At 38.8% G+C, this 21,800-nt stretch overlaps 2 protein-coding genes across 2 annotated transcripts; both read left to right on the top strand.

Moving 5' to 3' along the window:
- The first annotated feature begins 16 nt into the window (after window positions 1-16).
- rab27a (RAB27A, member RAS oncogene family) lies at window positions 17-10,468 on the top strand. Its single transcript, XM_056382461.1, has 6 exons — window positions 17-290; window positions 4,871-5,039; window positions 6,655-6,740; window positions 6,875-6,978; window positions 7,391-7,514; window positions 8,234-10,468. Exons 2-6 carry the CDS (start codon window positions 4,887-4,889, stop codon window positions 8,427-8,429), a joined length of 663 nt encoding a protein of 220 aa, XP_056238436.1. The 5' UTR covers window positions 17-290; window positions 4,871-4,886; the 3' UTR covers window positions 8,430-10,468.
- A 3,828-nt stretch (window positions 10,469-14,296) lies between these two features.
- vrk3 (VRK serine/threonine kinase 3) lies at window positions 14,297-21,580 on the top strand. Its single transcript, XM_056374069.1, has 16 exons — window positions 14,297-14,411; window positions 15,031-15,218; window positions 15,316-15,474; window positions 16,112-16,234; window positions 16,379-16,543; window positions 17,126-17,272; window positions 18,003-18,058; window positions 18,199-18,265; window positions 18,790-18,874; window positions 18,976-19,078; window positions 19,226-19,318; window positions 19,490-19,622; window positions 20,006-20,123; window positions 20,296-20,354; window positions 20,454-20,590; window positions 21,037-21,580. Exons 2-15 carry the CDS (start codon window positions 15,032-15,034, stop codon window positions 20,588-20,590), a joined length of 1,632 nt encoding a protein of 543 aa, XP_056230044.1. The 5' UTR covers window positions 14,297-14,411; window position 15,031; the 3' UTR covers window positions 21,037-21,580.
- The last annotated feature ends 220 nt before the right edge of the window (window positions 21,581-21,800 follow it).

Genomic DNA, 21,800 nt, shown 5'->3' on the forward strand with positions numbered 1-21,800 from the left:
TAGTAGCTGCAGCTCTGGTAGTCAGTGTTGTAACGCCCGTTTCCCCTTCAGTTATCCGGCTGTGAGTGATCAGTCCGTGGGGAGGAGCTGTTCTCAACACACGTCAACCGCGGAAAGTAAAGGTGGTGGTCAGTGTTGATGAAGCCGCTCTCATGTCGACTAATGGCCCAAAGGAGACGGAGAAAGTGAAGTCCTCATTTATTCGCCTTTGCTAAAGTCTTCAGCTCTCACTTATTACTGCTTTTCCTCACACCACGACACAGCGCGCAGCAGCTACGCCCCGGGGGCCGGTGAGTACGAGATGTTCACTTGTGTTTCAGGAAATGTCAGTCGAAGAAAACCAGGCTGTAGCATCTGTCAGGAGTTAGCGACAGGCTGAAAACTTTGCTTTTAACTTCAGTCCAGCCGAGGGTCGGCTTCAGCCTGTGCACAGACCCTCACTCATACCCAAGAGCTCAGGGAAACATTTTTCCACCTGCCTTATCGTCTCCTCAGAGCTGCTGGCTTTTTCCACTTCTAGCTCAGTGACTGTTACAGGCTGAGCACCCACGTCTCTCTCTTCAGGCAGGACTGCTAGTTAGTAACATGTGTCACTGTGTTGAGGCATGTTTGACACACGAGTAGGCTGCAGTCTGTCTGACAAAGGGACGCTGGGAAGTTGACTCCAATTTAGTCTTCAAGGCAGGATCCATAATAAGTTAATTAATAAATAAATGAAAGAAAGAAAGAAAAAAGAAAGGTGATTATTTCTTGCCTAAGAGGTCACCAGACCAGCAGTGACAGCCACATGAGGACCAGCTGAGGGTCATTAGATTTTCAGTTTGTTTCAGTTAATCGATTTGAGTCTTTGTGTTTCTCAGCATAGGAATGAGTTTTAACACAAGCCTCTTACTGCTGCTGCTTGACTGTAGGTAAATGCTTGCAAGGTATTTTAATGACCAGATAGCCGACAGCTCTGGCAGCCAAAGGTTTTTAAAGATGCTTGGTGTTCATCATGTTTTATTCTCGTACATCACCATAGCTCTGCACCCTTTTCATCTTGAGTAGTTAAGCTGAAGTTTATGTTCACATCCGGGTTTTCCCAAGGAGCTGCCTGCCTCTCTGTTGGACAGCTGCCCAGGGTGGGTCTTCCACTTCTCCCTGACACATGATTAAAGCTGTCTTTTGTTTGCTGGTCTACATAGGTGGTAGTAGCCTGGCAAACACAGCTACTATGTCCACTCTGTCTGTGAAAGTTCTCATTCGTCCAGGTCATTGTTATCTCTTTCCCAAATTAAATCGAAGGCAACTGGACTTGTATTTGTCTGTGGAAGACGTTTCGCCTCTTATCCAAGCGGCTTCATCAGTTCTTATGTATTGGTCTCTCTAGTCCGCACTAGTCTGACTAGTGCGGACTAGAAATGTCAGCAGATATCAAGGTGCAGCTCAGAGTTTCTCCATTTCCGCTTAAACTTTATTTAAACGTGAAAGAGTCACTGAGATTAAAAGTCTGTCTTGCCTGAATGTGTTTGCCAAGAGAGGCAATATAAGTTACAGACGGACAACATTAGACAGATACAACATGAAATGCACCACAACCATCCTAAACACAACCAGGATGGTACTTCCAACCAAAGTGTCATCAAAAACCACTAAGATACGTAAGACCAGTCCTGCTGCCACTGATTCAGACAGTCCAACATGGTGTAGCCCCGTATACCCATAACTACACTACCTACAGGCATCATTTGTAGAACTGATATGTTTCTGTCTTTGAAGACTCACTGGCCGTTACAGATATGGATTTTAAGTCATGAAGTCATTGTGCAAATGCAGGTGCAACACAGGCAATTAAATAGGTTTTTAAACTTTGATAGCTTTATTCAGTCCTTAGTAGGGACGCACTCAGGGCCAGATTAACACACTAAGGGGCCAAAATGAATTGTGGAAACCTACTGATCCCTGTTTCTCCCACTTTCTGCACATTGTATATTAGTAAGTAATTAGTTTGTGGTAATTTTCTAGACACCATATAACCACGATGTGTGCTGAAACTACAAAGGCTTTAACACTAGATTTTAACTCGGGGCCTCTCTACAAGATGGGGCCTCGAGATTTGGTCAAAATGCAGATGTTTAAGGTCCCTGTCATTCCCATATGTTACGTTCTTTAGACGTGCATTCAGTTGTACCAAACAGATTAAATGACCAGAAAGCCCATCGGTGAGCATGGAGCTTTTGGGCTTCTCATGGTCGCTGCAGGTGGCTGCTTTAACCAGTTGCTAATATAATTGACATTGGCATATAATTGGGTCATCTGCACTGATACTGACCTACTGCTACTACTGGCATTAGATGATGTTAGTTTGACATTCTGTATCAGCTAATCTATTAGGATAAAAGGAGTCAGATTATTGAATTCATAGTTGTTGAAATGACTGTATTAAATGGCATACTCCCATTAAAAAGAAAAAAAGTACTGAAAAAAGAAATATTGATTTAGCTTTTTTAAAGCTGATATTGTCTCTCACAACGTATAACGGGATGTAGTATATCTTACCGTATATATAGCCCAGTAAAAGATGAAATATTGTTTTTGTTGTTGTTGATGACACCAGTTAATTTTGTTAAGATATGCGTCACAATCAGGTTTGGATTGCTATTTACTCATATCAGCCACAATATTAAAACCAGTCACTGGTGTTAATCACTGATCAGTGTAAATGCTGCTTGTAAATACTTGTAAATGCACCTTTTGTGTAAAGTGGTAATTAGGATAATACGTGTTCTTTCTCATTGCTCTCTGCTGTAAGTTTTTTCTTGCCTTACACAACGCAAGATCATACTCTGCCATCAGAGCTCACTTCCTTTTTACAGCTGTTATAGGACTGGGAAGTGCCGTATGAATAGGAAATGGCCTTGTAATTTTAGATATTTGCACAGCTATGTGTATTAGGCATACTATATTATGTATGAGCATTTAGTGTCTTTTCATTATAGTACTCGCTAACATTCACGTTTTCACACAGGTCTCAGTAAGGAGGTCTCTGATCAGCCTGATAATAATCTACAGAAATTTGCAGACACAATCTATATCTCCAGCTGTGTGGTTTTGCTTGACTGTCACTTCTGTGACCTGTTTTTACTGAACCACACATCATCTAGTGAGTCAAGTTTTTGTGTCGGGGTTTTTAATGATGATGCGAGAAACCTGGGTATAAAAATAATTCATACGTGCTGATTAATTTGGCCCTTAGCTGTCAGATCGCATTGGACCTAAGCTCTAAAGAAAACTCTTACGGGTATTGATTCAACTTTATGGCCAGTTAGGAGGTCTGTCGTTGTTGATATAAATGAGGTGGGCAAAATCTTACAAACACGGTCAGATATAACTCAATACAGTTCAACAGCACCACAAACTACGTTCTGCAGAGTGCTCATGAACATGAATCAGCACCTTTCTAAAACAGTAACAACAACACTGAACATTAAAACCTCCACAAATACTGCAGGGCTGTTGTGTAAGACTGCTATGGTTTTAGCTTGGGGTACCTAATAAATTGGCTCGATGCACTGTATATTGCGCCAACAGGGCCTTCGAATGGAAGATCAGAGGAAAGTGGTGTAATGAAAGATGAAAAGTGACAGAAGTTGTGAGTTTTCAGATAGTTAGTGTTCTTGCTCACGTGTCAATTTAATGACGTGCATGATGTGGTCTGAGGAACGTGGTTTTCATCGACCAACATAAAGCAGCTTAGCCGTTTTACACTGTATATTGTATGTCAGTGCTTATGGAGGCTTTTAATAGGGAACATGAGGACATCAACATGATGAACCTAAAGGGATTTTGTTTAGAATTAAAGAAATGTCATTCACAAATGATCATTTCATCAATCAGGAGTTTCCAGAATTGGTATAATATCTCTTAATGAACGAGTTCATCGGCCAGAATCTTCCAAAATCTAGCATCTTTTAATGGAAACACCTATGGCTTTTAAAAGCAATAAATAAAGTCTTTTAAATAAAGTATTCCTCTGTCAAAACAGGTGGACTTCATAGTTGTAGGGTTCGGTGGTCTTAGCTCAGTGCTTGAAAAAAAACGTTTCCATCCCAGGGCATTTATCGTGGATCTTGATTTTGCACAAGAACATAAGCTGCTTATGTTTCCAGATGAAAGGTTCAGGGGGGGTTACACTGAAAGAATGTAAGACTTGTCTGAATACCTTCTACGCAGTGGTCATATGATGCATCCACACTTTCTCTTGATTATTTTGACTGGAATTAGTCGACCATTACAAACGAGAATGTTACATCCAGGAGGTTTTGTGGGGCACTTCTCATTCTCAGTGTGTAAGTGTAATCTGTGTAAGGAAATCTGTAATAATACACTTTCAAAATGATTTGAACCTTTACTTCCAAAATGTATAGAACAAATACTGCATCTACTAATTTGTGGACGGATGTTATAACTTATAACTGTAATAAGAGAACAGAAACGCATGTGTTGTCTGTTTAGGTGTGTCTGTTTCTCCTGTTACTTTGAAAGTGTGTAGGGAAAAATGTAGGAAATGAAAGTCAGGCCATGGTCAAATATTTATAGAGGGCAAGTATGCACAGTTAATACTTGGTAAGCTAAGCCTACATGGTGTCACTGATGCCTCTTCACTGGTCCATTAGATTATAGATAAACTGATTTCACACAAAAAAAAACCTGTTGCATCACTTGTTGCATTTTGTAATTTAATATATCATGGCTAGCTTCTTGTCAGAGCTCAGTCGTGTCATCTGGGAGATAAAAAAAAACAAAGAAATGGCACAATATTTTGAGATTAATTTCTCTGCCAAATAGTGTGATTGTTGGTTGACTGAATTGTTTTGTTTGTGCGTTTCAGAAATCAAGGTCTCACTATGTCTGATGGGGAGTATGATTACCTCATCAAATTCCTGGCCCTCGGTGATTCTGGCGTGGGAAAAACAAGCTTCCTCTACCAATACACAGATGGAAAGTTTAACTCCAAGTTCATCACTACAGTCGGGATAGACTTCAGAGAAAAACGAGTGGTAAGTTTAGTCGGGTTTTGAATAAAGTGGTACACTTTTCTCAAGACGGCATGAAATTGTTGGGATTTCCTTCATTCAGTTCTTCAGTAAAAGCACAACATGGATTTTTACGCTCCACTCTTCTGATTTGACGTTTCCTTGTGTGTGCTACAAACACTTATGGCTGCCTTATTAGGAGCTTAAATACATTCCCACACCATTAAGTAACACTTGTGTAACAAAAGACTACTGATGAATATTGCAACAGAAATCTGAGTAATGACTAATGTTGGTGCGCAGCGACAGCACCCTCCTTAAGAATAAACACTTCATACAGTTGGCAAACAGCTGAACAGTGTTCATGTTTACTCAATATTTCCTCTTTAGTGCTGCTGACCTCTGGCTCAGAACATGCTTGAGTAATTGTTTTATCATGGTTATACTGGGCATTCGGTCAGTTATGTTAAGTTATTGAATGTCCATCATTGCTACTATCTCTTTATAAGATGTGTTTTCATAACTTCTGATTGAAATATAAAGATGATTTGAAAAATTGCATCAACTGTAAAACTTTCACTTACAGAGTAGCTTTTGTAAATGTCACAAATAGTCACTAGGGTTAAAGCACAATAAGTAACATAATGTGTCTTCAGACAACCCAGAGCTGTGCTGCATGTCTGGTGGCAGGTAAGTGTCAGTTGCAATTCCCCGAAGTGATGCAGTGTTGACAGAGTTCAAAGAAAAAATTGTGATAATTTTTCAATGAATGAAATGTGGAATACATTTTACTTAAGTCTGGGCCCTTTATTGCAGTTACTTCCTAAACTGTTGGCTGAAACCTGAATATCACAGACATGCTTCTGCAAGCAGCTGGCACCTGGCTTACCAGGAAACACCAGATTAATACATGGATGGACGGATTCAAACCGTTTTGAATAACAGTCGGGCATGTTAAATCTTTTCAGACCACTGAAGTGCACGATTTGTATTTGACGTACTGCTGGGGGAATAAAGATATAATGCAGAATACAATGTGTATGTAGGTATTGATTTTAATGGTGATTGCTGGCATAGAAATATACATTATTTTTCCATTTACAGCATGCTCTCTCACACACACACACACACACACACACACTCACACACACACACACATGTAGATATAGAAAATACAAATTAACATTGGCTGTAAATGGTTGAGGTTTATAAAGTCAGAGTTGCCTGAAATCTATTTTCATTTTGTGGCATAAAGATTTTCACAGTTTCTGGCCACCGCACCTCGACAGTGGGCTGAGCACAGTCTCTCCAGTGAGAACCATCAATAATACTACCTAAGTATCCAGAGCCACTGAGTAGTTTGAGGCCTGGCCGTTGGTTGCTCTCCTCATAGACTGCTCAACAACTTTCAGCACACCTATTTAGATCATTTATTTAACTAGAGTAGCAGGATGGATGATGCAAAGTATGCCTGTTCATTCTTGTCACACTACGCTCTAATTTACAAATATCTTCCTTCAGGCCGTCAGTAACAACAACCCATGTTCCTGAATACGTCCGATCTGTTTGTAGTTTGTACTTAAATGTAGCGTAGAGAACATCCAGTAAGTTTGACGTCACTTGTCTCTGTTTCACTCAGGTCTACAAATCAACAGGTCCTGATGGATCTTCAGGTAAAGGACAGAAAATCCATATGCAGCTGTGGGACACTGCAGGACAAGAGAGGTACATGAAGTACTTCGACTAAAACTTTCCCACCTTTCTGAAACCTGGACTTCTCCTCAGTTGTTTTTAAATATGTTTCTACCATAATTAGTTCTATTTCTCATGAAGTGTTTTTTTTTCCTGGATAATTTCAGGTTTCGGAGTTTGACGACTGCGTTCTTCAGAGATGCAATGGGTTTCCTCCTCCTGTTTGACCTCACAAATGAGCAAAGTTTCCTCAACGTCAGAAACTGGATGAGTATGTCGTCTGTTGTATCATGCAAAGTGTATATTTTCAGTTGATTAAAACCGATGATTCTATTAATAATCAACACAGGAATCATTTGATTAAGACAAGTACAAGTGCACAGGACTTTTAATGATATTACATTTCTTGTTACTTGTATGTGCTCAAAAGCTTTTTGTACGTGGCTCATGTAGAATTGACACTAAATTGTTGTTAGACCCGAAATATTGTGTGATTAAGTGTGTAATCTTCCAGTTATTAATAATTCTTTCTCTGCTAATTTTATTCTGTCCCGGGCTGCTGCAACGTCTGTGCTCACATTTCTTATTTCAGGTCCATATAACTTATTAGTGACAGCGGGATATCCTTCTCACAAGTAAAGATAAATATATAAACAACAAATCGCTGAATGAATGTCTTTCAGGTCAGTTACAGATTCACGCATACTGCGAAAATCCAGACATCGTTCTGTGTGGCAACAAATGTGACCTGGCAGATCAGAGAGCAGTCAGTGAAGAAGAGGCCCGTGAGCTGGCAGAGAAGTACGGGTATGTCCCAGTTTTGAATCATCTATACATGAACCTCTCCCTCAAACATTTGTCAAGAAGGCAGTGGCTGCATTGTTTGCCAAAGTCTGTGTCAGGAGAATGTCAGCCTAAATTAGTCCTCCTTGAAAAGCAAATATTTGTGCACGTTTAAAATATCTTGCTCTGGACCTATTTGACACACCTTTATTAAAAACACAGATATTATAGTGGATGTTTGCCTATATATATATATATATATATATATAAAACATAATATGACATAACATACCGTGTCATCACCCCAAGCTGACTCTGCACATAACACACTGGGTGACATGCTCGGTGGTTCATTTTGAGTTGATCCACCCCAAACCCCCCCCTCCCAACACACCACGTATGTATTAATCCGCAGCTGAAGATAATCCCCCAAAAATGCTCTGATGCATACTAAAGGTTTGAGGTTTAAAAACTAGTCTCTAGGAATTTTCTAAGCCCTTTTAAAAATATATGTTTGAGAGCCATTTTCTTCCTCTGTAGGAATTAATGTTTTTAGACGGAATAAAGTTTGTTGGTTTTTGGTCTTTTAATGGGCCCAGCTGAAAGTTAGAAAAACATAAGATTTCTCCAGCCTCGCCCTTTAAGGTCCTTTTTCTCTCTTAACCCAAAGATTTGTGTTATGGTGCAACTGGTATCAGTAGTCTGTGATCCTGGTTTTAAAACAGCTATTTTCCTCCATGCAGAGTCCCATACTTTGAGACAAGTGCTGCAAATGGGCAGAACGTGAGCCAAGCTGTGGACGTCCTGCTGGATCTTATCATGAAGAGGATGGAACGATGCGTTGACAAGTCTTGGATCCCTGATGGGACCGTCCGAGTCAATGGACCCACCAACCCCGACATCTCAGAGAGCTCAGACAGGAGCAAATGTGCATGTTAGAATGATGAGGAGCCGTTTTATTTACATGTGTGTGTCTATAATACTGGTGAAAAAAATAGGAAGACAACCAAGTTCAATGTTTCACAAAGTGGGAGTTTATATATTGTTTCTGTGTTAGGCAAAACTTAACATTCATTTGTGTCCATTGCCTCACAGACCTTGTATACTTTTATTGACATGCTTTATTATTTGTCAGTACAGATTTAAGTACCTTCTGAATATGGACATTTGCATTAGGATTAATACCATGGGTGTTTTGAATAATTAATTAATTTTGATTGTGAGTATGGGATATTTATTTCTTATGATGCCTAGCTGAAATATCCAACTTTGCTCATCGGTTGAACATGCTGATCATATTTGCAGGTATAAACTTTACGCTCCATGTTGCAGCAAAGCGGGCTGCCCTGCCAGGTGTGCTATAAATATGCTGTTAATACTTTCTGTGAGGTTAGCGCAGATTCACTCATCTAAACCCAAGAAAGAAGCAACCTTTATTTGTATTCCTACAGCCAGATAATCGTTGACTGTGATACCTGCAGTCACTGTTTGTCGGTGGAGAGAAATTGCCTGTGATTGTAGTTTTAGGAAACTTTATGTAACCAGTTATGTACTACTGATGCTCTGTTGAATGTGCAGCTGAATACTGCTATCTCAGCTGTGCCACAGCCTCAGTGTCTATCCTGCATAAGCTCGATGTACACTCTATGCATACTGTATTTCATTTTCCACATCAGTACTTGGGCTTTTTTGCCTGCATAACATGAATTTTGTAACACAGTTAGACTAAGTCATCTACACTTCATTATGTACAGAGACAGATTTGCCACTAATGACAAAAATGAATGCTCAGTAGTTTGTTAAGGGGAATAAATATGTTCTGAAAAGCAATAGTGAAAACTGAACAGTAAAACAGGAACCCAGGTAATTCAGTTAATTCATCCTGCTGAATAAAAAATCCATTCAACAAATAAAAACATAAATAGAATTTAAAATTCTCTTAATATATTTTAAACAAAGAAATGTAAAGTCAAAATCTTATTGTAGCTTTTGTGCATATTTTTTACTGTTTTGAGCAAAATGTATTTCTAGACTTAGATTGACCATTTAAACTAAAGTATGAGTTTTGTGGACCGTTCACTCACTTGTATTTTAGCTCTGCTCTGTAGTGGACGATCTTTGCTAACATTATAAAAAATTATAAAGAAACTTTTATAAAATAAAACATTAACCTTCAGGGAAATTTAGCTGAGGTGCTATTTCACACAGCAAATGTTATATATTTAATGAGTCTGGCTACTGTTTAGGTCGTGACCTACTCACTAAATGTATCATAAGTCAAGATACACTGGACTAAATAAACGTATATAAAAACCTTTATTCAGTTGCAAGATGCAGTGAAAAGAGGTTTTAGATACAAGAGTATTGCTACATTATTTAATTCCCTAACCCTCAGTACATTATTAGATGGAAAGTGTTTGTTTCAGGTATTAATGTGACCATGTTAACTAGGCAATACACAGTACAGTTGCCTGTCCAATCTATTGATTTGGATTTCGATAGATTTTGTATTAGCAAGTTTTATAAGTAAGGCAATAAGGTTGGGCCTTCACTTCACTTTACTGTATGGGATGCATTTAAAATCCCAGTGTTCATCCCTTTAGATCAGTGTATAACACCACTGATATTTTATATTTTACAAGATGGTGTATTTACACTTAATAAAACACTGAAGTGGCCTTGTGAGAATATTTATCCAGACTTTATTTACTGTAGTTTCATGCACAAATACACATTGTTTGTATTACTCTGTTTTTTCTGTTAAAAGGTTGAATGTGATGTTTTAGTTAAGACACAAATATATTTTTCCTCTCACTGTTTCAATGCACAAATTAAAATTTTTGAAAATCTATCACTGAAATTGAATTTGATCATATTAGTTAAGAATAAACTGAAATATTTCATATTTCAATTGTGCCACAAAATACAAAATAAACTCATGTAAATTATGACCAAAAATAAACATTTTTATTTATGTATTCCTTGAAGCAGTGTCTCATTTTTATATATATGCGTTCTGAAAATGTGGCTAAGGGCTTGTGCATAAGTGCAGATGTTGTCCGGTTCTATTTACAGCCACTATTATTCTATAGTGTCGGTTCTAGCTTGTATGGTGCCCTGGGCAAATACCCCCTTCTGTCCCTCCACCAACTGCTCGTTAATGCAAATATCTGATAGGCCAATCGCATGGCAGGAACTCAATGCATTCAGGCATGTAGACATGGTAAAGACAACCTGCTGCTAACCCTAACCCTAAGCATCAGAATGGGGAAGAAAGGTGATTTAAGTGACTTTGAAGGTGGCATGGTTGTTGGCGCCGGACGGCCAGTCTGAGTATTTCAGAAACTGCTGATCTACTGGGAATTTTATGCACAACCATCTCTAGGGTTTAAAGAGAATAGTCCGAAAAAGAGAAAATATCCAGTGAGCAGTAGTGCTCTGGGCGAAAATGCCTTATTGATGCCAGAGGTCAGAGGTCAGAGGAGAATGGCCAGACTGGTTCGAGCTGATAGGAAGGGAACAGTAACTCAAATAACCACTCCTTACAACCGAGGTATGCAGAAGAGCATCTCTGAACACACAACACATTGAACCATGAAGCACATGGGCTACAGCAGCAGAAGACCACACCAGGTGCCACTCCTGTCAGCCAAGAACAGGACACTGAGGCTACAAAAGAAGATTTGAAAAACGTTGCTTGGTTTGATGAGTCTTGATTTCTGCTGCAACATTCGGATGGGATGGTAAGGACAGAATTTGGCGTAAATAAAATGAAAGCATGGATCCATCCTGCCTTGTACCAACGGTTCAGACGGGTGGTGGTGATGTAACGGTGTGGGGGTTATTTTCTTGACACACTTTGGGCCCCAATTGAGCATCATTTAAACGCCACAGCCTACCTGAGTATTGTTGTTGACCATGTCCATCCCCTTATGACCACAGTGTACCCATCTTCTGATGGCTACTTCCAGCAGGATAATAAAACCTAATAAAACCTAATAAAGAGGCCGGTGAGTGCGTATATGTGTCTGTATATATGTATATATATGTATATATGCACACACGTCACATTCGAGTGACTGAACTGAACCCAAATGCAGAACAGCAAAAAGGGGGTTGGTGGCAAAAGGTCTTTTAATAACCAAAAGTGACTAACTTACAGAACTCAAAATCAGAAAATGGAGGCAAAACCCAGGAACAAAACTGAAACACTAGGGAAACTAATCAGGAGAGAAAAGCAGGCGCAAAACACAAGCAAAAACAGAAAATACAAATACACTGTAAACACAGGAGCATGAGCCATGAAAACAAGACAAACTGACAGACAAGGGGGAGCACAGAGACTAGATAGACACAAGGGAGGCAAGGGTGATTAAACACAGGTGAAACACATTAGGGCGGGGCAAACAATCAACAAGGAGGGAAAGAGGACAAAGACAGGAAGTCAAAACATCAAGGGACACACAAGGAAACTAATTACAAAAAAAAACAGGAAATGACAAAAGTCCAAACACAATCTCAAATATAAAATGTCTTTCATGGCAACCATGACATATATGACTTTTTATGCCATACGTGACGTTTTTTGACCTTTTTATGTCTTACTATACTATGACTTTTTTCCCTTTACTATATTATGACCTTTTATACCTTGCCATACTATGCTGTTTTCATGCCTTTCTATACTATGGATTTGTGATGGGGTGGTACAGTTGCTAGAGCTGTCGACTCAAACTCATAAGGTTGTGGGCTTGAATCCATTCTTTGTGGAGTTTCCATTTTCTCCCTCTGCTTGCTTGGGTTTTGCCCGGTAATCCAAAGACATGCGCTTAGGTTAATTGGTGACGCCGATGTCTTAGTATACAGTGACATTTTTATGCCTTACTTTAATATGACTTTTTATGCCATACTATACTATGATGTTTATTGACATTTTTATGAGATACTATAGTGTGACTTAACGTTTTTTAAAATTTTTTTGACATATTATAATATGACTTTTTATGCTGTACTAGTGACGTTTTTTGACATTTTTATGAAATACTATACTATGACTTTTTTTTTTTTTTTTTTTTTTTTTTTTTTTTTTTTTTACATTTTAAGCCTTACAATACTACGACTTTTTATGCCACGATATATTATGACGTTTTTTTGATATTTTCATGCCTTACTATAATATGACGTTTTTGGCCTAGGGCCATTCTTTGTGGAGCTTGCATGTTATCCCTCTGCCTGCATGACTTGTCCGGGTACTGTGGCTTCCCCCCACAAATCCAAAGACATGCACATTAGGGCACATTACTGTCTCCAATCTCTTAGTATACTATGACTTTTAATGACATACTTTAATATTCATACATACTATCTACATGATGTTTTTGTGACATTTTGATGATATTATACTAAGACGTTATTTCACATTTTCAGGCTTAATTATATACTATGACGTTTTTTGACATTTTTATGCCTTTCTATACCATGATTTTTTTATCCCTTACTATACCATGTCCAAGTCAGGTTTCCTCCCTTAATCTGTCATAGCCTAATGAATGGAGGTCTGGACCCACAATGCAGACAAGACACTGAATGGCTGTAGCAAAAACAAATGTTTATTATACAAAGGTTGGAGCGGCTGGAGCGGGGCAGGGGTTGCTGGGTCTCGGGAGGTGTCCAGAGGTAATCCAGATGAGCCTGCAGAAAGCGGAGTGAGGCCGGGTCAGGTGAAGAGCTGTGAACTGGACCAGGGTTATATGCCCAGTGGAGTGAAGGAGACTTGATTGCTGATGGCTGGCAGGTGGCTTGATTACCGACGGCTGTCAGGTGTGCAGGTGAGTGGTGACCTCAGCTCCGCCCAGCTCCAAACTGAAAAACTCTAGGATCCTGACATAATCCAAAGACATATACATTAGGTTAATATTACGACTTTTTTTATGCCTTTCAATCCTATGACGTCTTTATGAATGATTATACTATGAAGTTTTCATGCCTTGTATTCTTTGTACTCATTGTAAAATGCATCTCAATTGAAACAACATGTTACAACAATACAACAATTTTATATTTTTGTATATGATTTCTTAAAAATTTCTTCTTAAGACTAGTGGAAAGTTTTTTCCAAAACTCCGTCTGTTTAAAAGTAAATGTTGGGAAGATATTCACAAATATTTTTCATTTATATGTTAATTAATTGAATGAATTCACAGATTTTTTTATTTTATTTTATTTGTCAATTTGAATTGGTTTGTGTATTCTCAAATCTGTTTGATATTTGCAAGATATTTTAGTGAATTTGCAAATGTATTTTTTTTATTTGTGGAAGGTGTTTTATATTATTATTATTATCATTATTATTATTATTAATATTATTGTTAATATTATATTTATATTACCAATCTACCTCTATACATCACTGATTTTTGCGTAAAACCCATAACTGCAAGCGCATTTTATTACGTGTTTTTACAAATTTATATCAATTGTAAAGCAGTGACTATTTTCTTTTGGTCGTCCTGGATATGTCCACACTTGTAGACCGTTTGCAGTCAATTAGTTTTGTCTATATACTGTGATGTCCCACAGCTGAAAGACTCATGACAGTAACTGCAATAGTTTTACACCATGCTTTCATGTTGTCATTTTACAAAACGTGTTGAGTCCATTCTTAATTCAGACTGGATCCTCTTCACATCATCATTCGTGGAAAAATCTGTTTTTCTGCTGATTAAAACTTTCAATGGGAGAGAACTTGGCAGCAACTCTCCTATACTCCTGCAGGGGGCAGCACCTGCCCTGCACCGCTCCAATGACAGGCGCGTGTATCCGGTGAAGAAGAAGACGCACGAACCCAAATATCCTGATACAGTTTCTCAACTGTCTGTGACTGAACCCAAATTCCTGGACGGTGGAGGAGTGCTGGGGAAGGTAACTTAGACTCTAAATTTGTTTTGATAAATTTTGTAATTCATTAAGAAATATATTTTTTGCGCGAATTTCAGTTAGAGCCAAGGCTCAAACCCAGCAACACCAGCGTACTTGGAGCTAAAACCCAGTTGCTATGTTTGAAAATCTTGAGAAAGTTTCCAGCTAGCTAGCTAGGGTTTAACTGTTCGGTTTCAGCTTCATTGTTTTTTCTAAACGGAAATTACGCACAGATTGAAATAATGTAGTGTAAAAAAAAAAAAAAAACACATGCATAAATCCACTTGTGTTTTGTAACCTTTCTTTTATTTGTATTTGATGTATGTCCACCACAGTAGCTGGCTAAATTTACCTTCACAAGCTGTTCAATAATTTTAAGTTGAAGTTACTCGACTGACATGAGAGCAGATTGTTGCAGATAAATTGTTTATAAATTGACAGCTGTTATGATAATCACTGTTGTATGACAAATTATAAGGCACTTTGCATTGCAATAGTAGCTGGTTTGTTTGTGTGTTTGTCTTGTGAAGTCTGTGGTTTCACCTGCGTGGATGCACACACAGGATTACCCCCAGAGAGAGACTAGATAGATGTATAATAAAGTGTGTGTTTACTCTTGCAGAATGCCTTTCCGTTTCTGCCCCCAGTGTGGGACAAAGTTGCAGCCTGATTTCAGATTTTGTCCTTCCTGTGGGGAGAAGCTTCCCTGTCTGACTGAATCTGAACCTGTGAACTCGGATTCTTTTGCAAGTCTCTCTCCATCCAGAAGTGATGAAGTAGCAAGATCTTGCGATCCCACGGAAGGCAAAGGTAAATATCCTGGCAATATTTTATCAGCAGTTACTTGGTGTTATTTACAGATTTTTAATTGTTAATCTTTGGAGGTGTGAATCTTCTTTCCGTACAGACCACGTATACATCACAACAACTCCAATTACGACTCGTCCTGCACTTCGAAAGACTCGTAACTCCCTTCGCCTGGACAGGGAAGTTAAATTCAACATTAAAGATGCCACCCCACCTGTGGTGCCCTCAATTAATCCTGTCAGAGATGACCAGGTTGAAGGTAATTAAAGTGGTCTGGAAGCAGTTTCACCCTAAAGTTTTTATTTCGTTTTCTGATAAGAGGTAGAAGAAGAGTAGGTACAGAGACATGCAGCAGCATGATGAGATGATAAAGTGCCTGTGTGCTATGTATACATGTTACTAGCTTAAAGCTACCAATATGGCATCTATTTTTAAACTCAAAAACTTTCTGGCCAAAAATAATGCATACTGATGAATAAAAATGGCTTTATAATATGGGTGCATATGAATACTGCAGGTGCCATGTAAAACTATACTGCCTTGCGGTTGTATGCCTCCGCCACTCAGACTAGTTTCAGATTAAATCCCTGTTTATCCAGAGTCATATAAAATATTAACCATTTGTGTGAAAATTTGTGATAATTGCTGCATGAAGTCCTGATTTTTGGCTAAAAAGTGTTTAGTGAGTCAGTCAGTTTGACCTTGAGTCCTAATGAATATTTACCAAAATTGAAGACGTTCGGTCAAGGTGTAACTGAGATATCATGTCCATGAGAATGGGACTGACGTACGGCGGACGGACGGACGGACATCAGAAAACAATATGCCTCTGACTTTTGCTGCTGCCGGCGCGGAGGCTTACAGAAAGACAAAAAATCTATGCTTTGTATCGACAGATATTGGCGTTGGAGTCCACACATCTCCACCAAAGCAACACACAGTCACTTTCAAACTTGACGCGAAGGTAGAGCCAATTTTATCATCTTCAACTTCTCCTGTCACTAAAAGCCCTCGACTTGGTGAGCTGAAACAGAATACAAACACAATCCGTTTTATCTTTTCATTCATACAATACCTTTTGAAAACTACAGTGTATCTCTTCTTTGCATCATAATCTTTTCTTTTCTTTAATCCTTCTCAATTGTCGCTGGATCCATGTGTAGTCAGGGGAAAGGCAAAACTCTCCAGTCCTGCTATGAAGCAGGTGGAAGAAGGAAAAAAGTTGAGTGATAAAACAAGTGGGAAAGCAGATGGATCAACAGTCGATGGCTCTCCTAAAGCTCTCCTTTCTCCAGTTTCCTCACCAATCTCCAGGTCTCCTTTAAAAGGTGAGTTTTTCCACACAAGATGTTACACACACACACACACACACACACACACACACGCACACACACGCACACACACACACACTGGGATCGTGTCCCGCACACCATGTACAGGTTAAATTCACCAATTAGGTACTTTGATTAATGTGCCTACCTTTACATTATTACACTTGTTAAGTCTGTATCTTAAAGACAGAATCATGTACCATACACCTACTGATACTTTTTATTTCGTAAAAAGAAAGAAAGTCAGCAACATTATGCTTGAAGCTAAGTGAAAAAAAAAATGGTTAATGAATTTAACTTTAAAATAAGTCCTCATGTTTTCTTCCAGCAGATGGAAATAATTGTTAAGCTGCATTTCAATATCGGTGAGATGTTTTGCAAAGATATGGTTGTTTATGATTCGACCTTCGTTTGCTTTAAACTGCCGCTAACCAGTTTATTTATTTTGTTCACTGGGACTGTGACATCAGGATGTAAGTTTAACTGTACAAGACACTCTGTACATTAGTTTTTATGTGTGTAGTTTGACCCTTTTTTTCTCTAAGATAATTATTTTGAAATCTCTTTATTAATGTACAGTGACAGGAAAAAGCAAGGCCAAGAAGGCGAAGCATGTGTCTGCTGTGGAGCCACTACAGGAAGGTGAGGAGGTGACAGACACAACAGGCAAGAAGTGGAAGCTGATGAAACTGCTCAGTCAAAGCACGACAGAGGTCATCTACGAAGGTGAGACTAAATGCATGACATCATTGGAAATGCTGGAAAGTACAATAGTGCAGATAAACAGTCCGTTATTCAGGGATAGTTAGATACCATGTTAGTGATGATAATCATTCAGCCATCATATTTATCATTAAAACCTTAGAAGTGGGAGAAAAGAAAAGTTTAGATTAAATTTATATTTCAGGAGAAAAGATTATAATAATTACTATTCCATGATTATACTTAAACAAGTAGGTATGTTAAAGTGTGTGTAAGAGTCTCTTTGCTCCGGTTAACTTCATTAAAGGGGCAATGTGTAAGAACTGGCCAAGTGTTGAATTCATACTCCGAACAAATAGGGTGCTGCACATCAGGTTGGAATATGACATGGCTGCCAAAATTTTTTTACTGGCCCACGCTACAGTGACTCACTATCACCTTTTTTAGGTGCAAAAAGGTATTATGAGATGGGACGGACTAGGGCTAGCTGGTTATCATGATAATCATAATATCACAATAATATCTGTGCAACACATAAATGCAGTAGACGTGACATCAAAACTGTTCTTTAACATTCTGTTGATAATCTCTTTTTAATATTTTAAACTAAAATACATATTGTCCCTTTGAAACAAAGGGATGGCTAACTGAGTTTAGTGAATAGAGCTACAGTTTCTCTTACAAAAAATAAAAATTAATAACAGGAAGGAGCCTGTATTATTTCAGTTGAATTATATTTTTTTGTCCTTTTCAGTTTTGCAAACAGTTTCACGATCCAGTTTCAAGGAATCAAATCATATCCTCAAACTGGTAAGTTCTGCCTCAGGACTCATATGAAAGTTTAAGGTTTTCTGAGTCTTCCAATCAAAAAGTGATGAATCATTTTTCCAACATGTCTTAAGTGAGAAATTTCACTGAGTGGGATCCCTAAAGTTTTTTCGTCCTCTTAGGGAGCTAAAGATGGAAGAATTTTCAATGAGCAGAACTTTCTGCAGAGAGCTGCTAAACCTGCATCTGGTGAGGGTTAAGTGTGTTTTCTTTTTTCTTGTTTTGGTTCCAAAAAACTGGCAAAACGGTGACGATATTCTGTCACTCATGGAGGGTGGGCTGCAGTTATAGCTTGACTGACTGTTCTAGTGACATCTACAAGATAAGTAACTCTGTTATAACTAAGGATAGCATCAGCATTTGCCACAGTCAATTGTTTGAGTCTTTCAGTTGCTGTAACATGCTGATCAGAAATCAAAGTCGTCACAGATGAATCACACACAGAACCACTCACAACTACAGTCTGAACTAGAACTGGATGGTAAGAAGGATTCTTGCAGTTTCATATGCCAAGTGTCTGTCTTTCAATCCATCATCCATTCAGAGGGAAGCAGAAGTGGACAAGAATTTATTCAACATGGGCAACATCATGTCAGTCTGGGGGACAGATTCAATCTTTAACCCCCTTTTTTAGATGGAGTACTGATTTGTGTAATTTTACATATACAGCCCACATAATAACCCTCCTGTTAAAACCTATTGTCTCTGTCTAGTGGACAAGTGGATCAAGCAAAACAAGTTGGATTTTTTGGGTATTCCTTCTTGTGCTGGCTTTGGTCCTCATGCAGATTCCTACAGGTGTGGAAGAAGTTTTTCTGTGAATATTTACTCATTATATGAAATAATTTTTTCATTAACTTGGGTTTTTTTTTCTATACGTTGTTATTTTTTTCTTACAGGTTTCTAATTTTTCCCAACATGGGCCAGTCTCTCCAGTCCATCATTGAGGATGAGGATGATTTTCTGACTGAGAAAGCTGTTCTTCAGCTTGCCAGTAGACTAGTGAGTGTTCTCACATCATCTGTAAACTTGTTTGATTTGTTGTCAGACAATACTTTTAAGCTTTGTCCCCAAATAATATATGACCCAGAACTCTGAAAACTGACTCCCTCTTTATGAATAATCTGTAACATTTCTTTCTTTTGGCAGTTGGATGTTCTGGAGTATATCCATTCAAATGAATATGTTCACGCTGATATTACTGCAGAAAACATCTACATCAAACCAGGACAGACTTCACAGGTGAGAAATATTCTCAATCTGCTCTGTCACTGTCCGTGATTGTTTTGATTGTGTTTTATGCTGACCAGTCTTTTCTTTCGTGTGTGTGTGTGTGTGTGTGTGTGTGTGTGTGTGTGTGTGTGTGTGCGTGCGTGTGTGTGTGTGTGTGTGTGTGCGTGCGCGCGTGCTTAGGTCTACCTTGTAGGATACTGCCATGCTTTCAGGTACTGTCCAGGAGGCCAACATGTTGAGTACCGTGAAGCCAGCAGGACACCACACGAGGGCACCATAGAGTTCATCAGCCTGGATGCACATAAGGGAGCAGGTGTGTCATTTCTGTGCTTCACTGACCCCTCACCCAAAAACTAAAATAGAGAAATAGACATCATTTCACCATATAAGACACTGTAAACCAAACACTGCCAGATTTAGTTTTCTTCCTGCCACGAGGGGGTAGCTGCAGTCCTCCCACAGTCCATCTGTCTGCAGAGCTGTCAGGCACAAGCAGGCTGCACATAATTACACTGATTTGATCTTTTCTTATAGTGTACCTATCTCAACATTTTACTTGTTTGACTAATAAGAACCAAAGCAAACCGGCTGATATGTATACCTGAGGATTGTTTTGTTGTTGATGTGTCGGGGTTGATCTGGGAGGGGGAACACATGTTGTCGTCACTGTCTTGTGTGTGTATTCTCTGCTTTCAGCGCCATCCCGACGCAGTGACTTGCAGTCTCTGGGTTACTGCATGCTGCGATGGCACACAGGGACGCTGCCGTGGACCGTCCTCACTCAACCGGACCAGGTAGCCACACAGAAACAGAGGTGAGAGAGTTCATCACCCGTGGGATATTTAAAGTCCACACACCTTCAAAACAGCATAGAAATACTGAATTGTATCGAAAACCTGCTACTTTCCTGCATATCATCAACACGTATATTTCAGTCAGTAGTACAATACAAAGAAAATAAAAATACTCAAAGATTCCCATTTTAGGTACATGGAGGATGTTCCTGCACTGTTGACTCACTGCTTTGGGAAGACGAAAGTTTCCAGTGAGTTCAAATGTTTCTCATTTAACATACTGTATAACAAGTGTGTAATTAGATGCCAACTGCTCATTGTATATCATCCACGTGTGTATCATGGTGTAGGTGCATTTCAAAACTACCTGACTGCAGTGATGGCTCTGCAGTACAGTGAGCAGCCCGGCTACTCAGCGCTAAAGGCCGGACTCAGTGCAGCCTTACTGCAGATGGGAGGGTCGCTGGAGCAGCCGCTGAATTTTTAGGTGAGAACACAAGCTCTGAAACTCAGAAACAACTAAGTACACATGGCACCTGGGTATGTCTGGCATTTTCTTTTTTTACACCACAGGGATTTGACACTTAGATTTAGGTGAATAAGAGATTCAGCTCAGAGTGTTGGTACTTAAAGCTGTTGGTAACTCACCTTGTCTTTCATATTAAATACTGATTTAGATCCAACATTGGAAGGTCAGGGCAGTAGTATCTCTATAGCAAATAAAGTAAAGTGCAAATCTCTTATCTGTCTCTCATAAAGCTTAATGTAATGCATTCAGCTCCTTTCTTTTCTCGTGGACTTTTAGGTGGAAAATATAATGTGAATATGAAAACTAAACATCAAACTGTGTTTATGCTTTTTTTATGTTGAAAGGTGAGCACTTTGCATTTTCTGTAATAATAATATTCAAATATGTCTACGTTTTATTTTCAGAGAAATTGAACGAAAAGAAGACAGTTGGAAGACGGACTGTGTATTTTGTTTTTAACTTGTTTTGTCATGCTGTTTTATCTGTGATGTTAAATGCACTGAAAGCAGAGTTAATGAGTTTATTATGTGCAAATGATAGTCAGGTGATGTTAATAGGTTTTCACTGGGGTCCTCCTTTTTAAGAATTCATTTTTGGGCTGTTTAGATAAATTGCACTGCGGTTTTTAGCGTTACAACAGTACCGTGAATGGGAGAAGGATTCAAGCTCAGTTTGTGATGTACAGATGTTGACACTTTGTTAGTTTGATATGTCAGTGTCCTTTTGAATTTTGTGTGATTTTAGACATTTTAACAGATTGCTATTTGAATGGGAGAGCAGGATCGACAATGCAAATGATTTTTGACTTTCCTGTCATGATGTGAACTTGGTATTGTCATTTCCTTAAGATGAGCCAACATGGATTTGGCTAAACACAACCGCTCAACCCTTCTTATATGTAGACAGAGTGAGTTTGCTTGAATAAAGTGGCTACGTTTCTTTTTCAAAACAGTGCCTTAGTGTCGTTTGACATTTAGTTCTTTGGTCCAGTTATCTGGAAGCCAAAGAGCACCACATTCCAGCTTTCATTTATGATCATAACAACTTCATTTAAAAGGTTTAAAAATAAATAATCCTTCAGGAAATTTTGGTGTTGCGCTCTTCTTGTTGTAAACCAAACCAGTTTGTCACAGTCCTTACACATGTTGATTCACTCAACACAACAACA

This window comes from Seriola aureovittata, chromosome 1 (genome assembly GCF_021018895.1).
Source record: "Seriola aureovittata isolate HTS-2021-v1 ecotype China chromosome 1, ASM2101889v1, whole genome shotgun sequence".
In the NCBI taxonomy this organism is placed as follows: Eukaryota; Metazoa; Chordata; class Actinopteri; order Carangiformes; family Carangidae; genus Seriola; species Seriola aureovittata.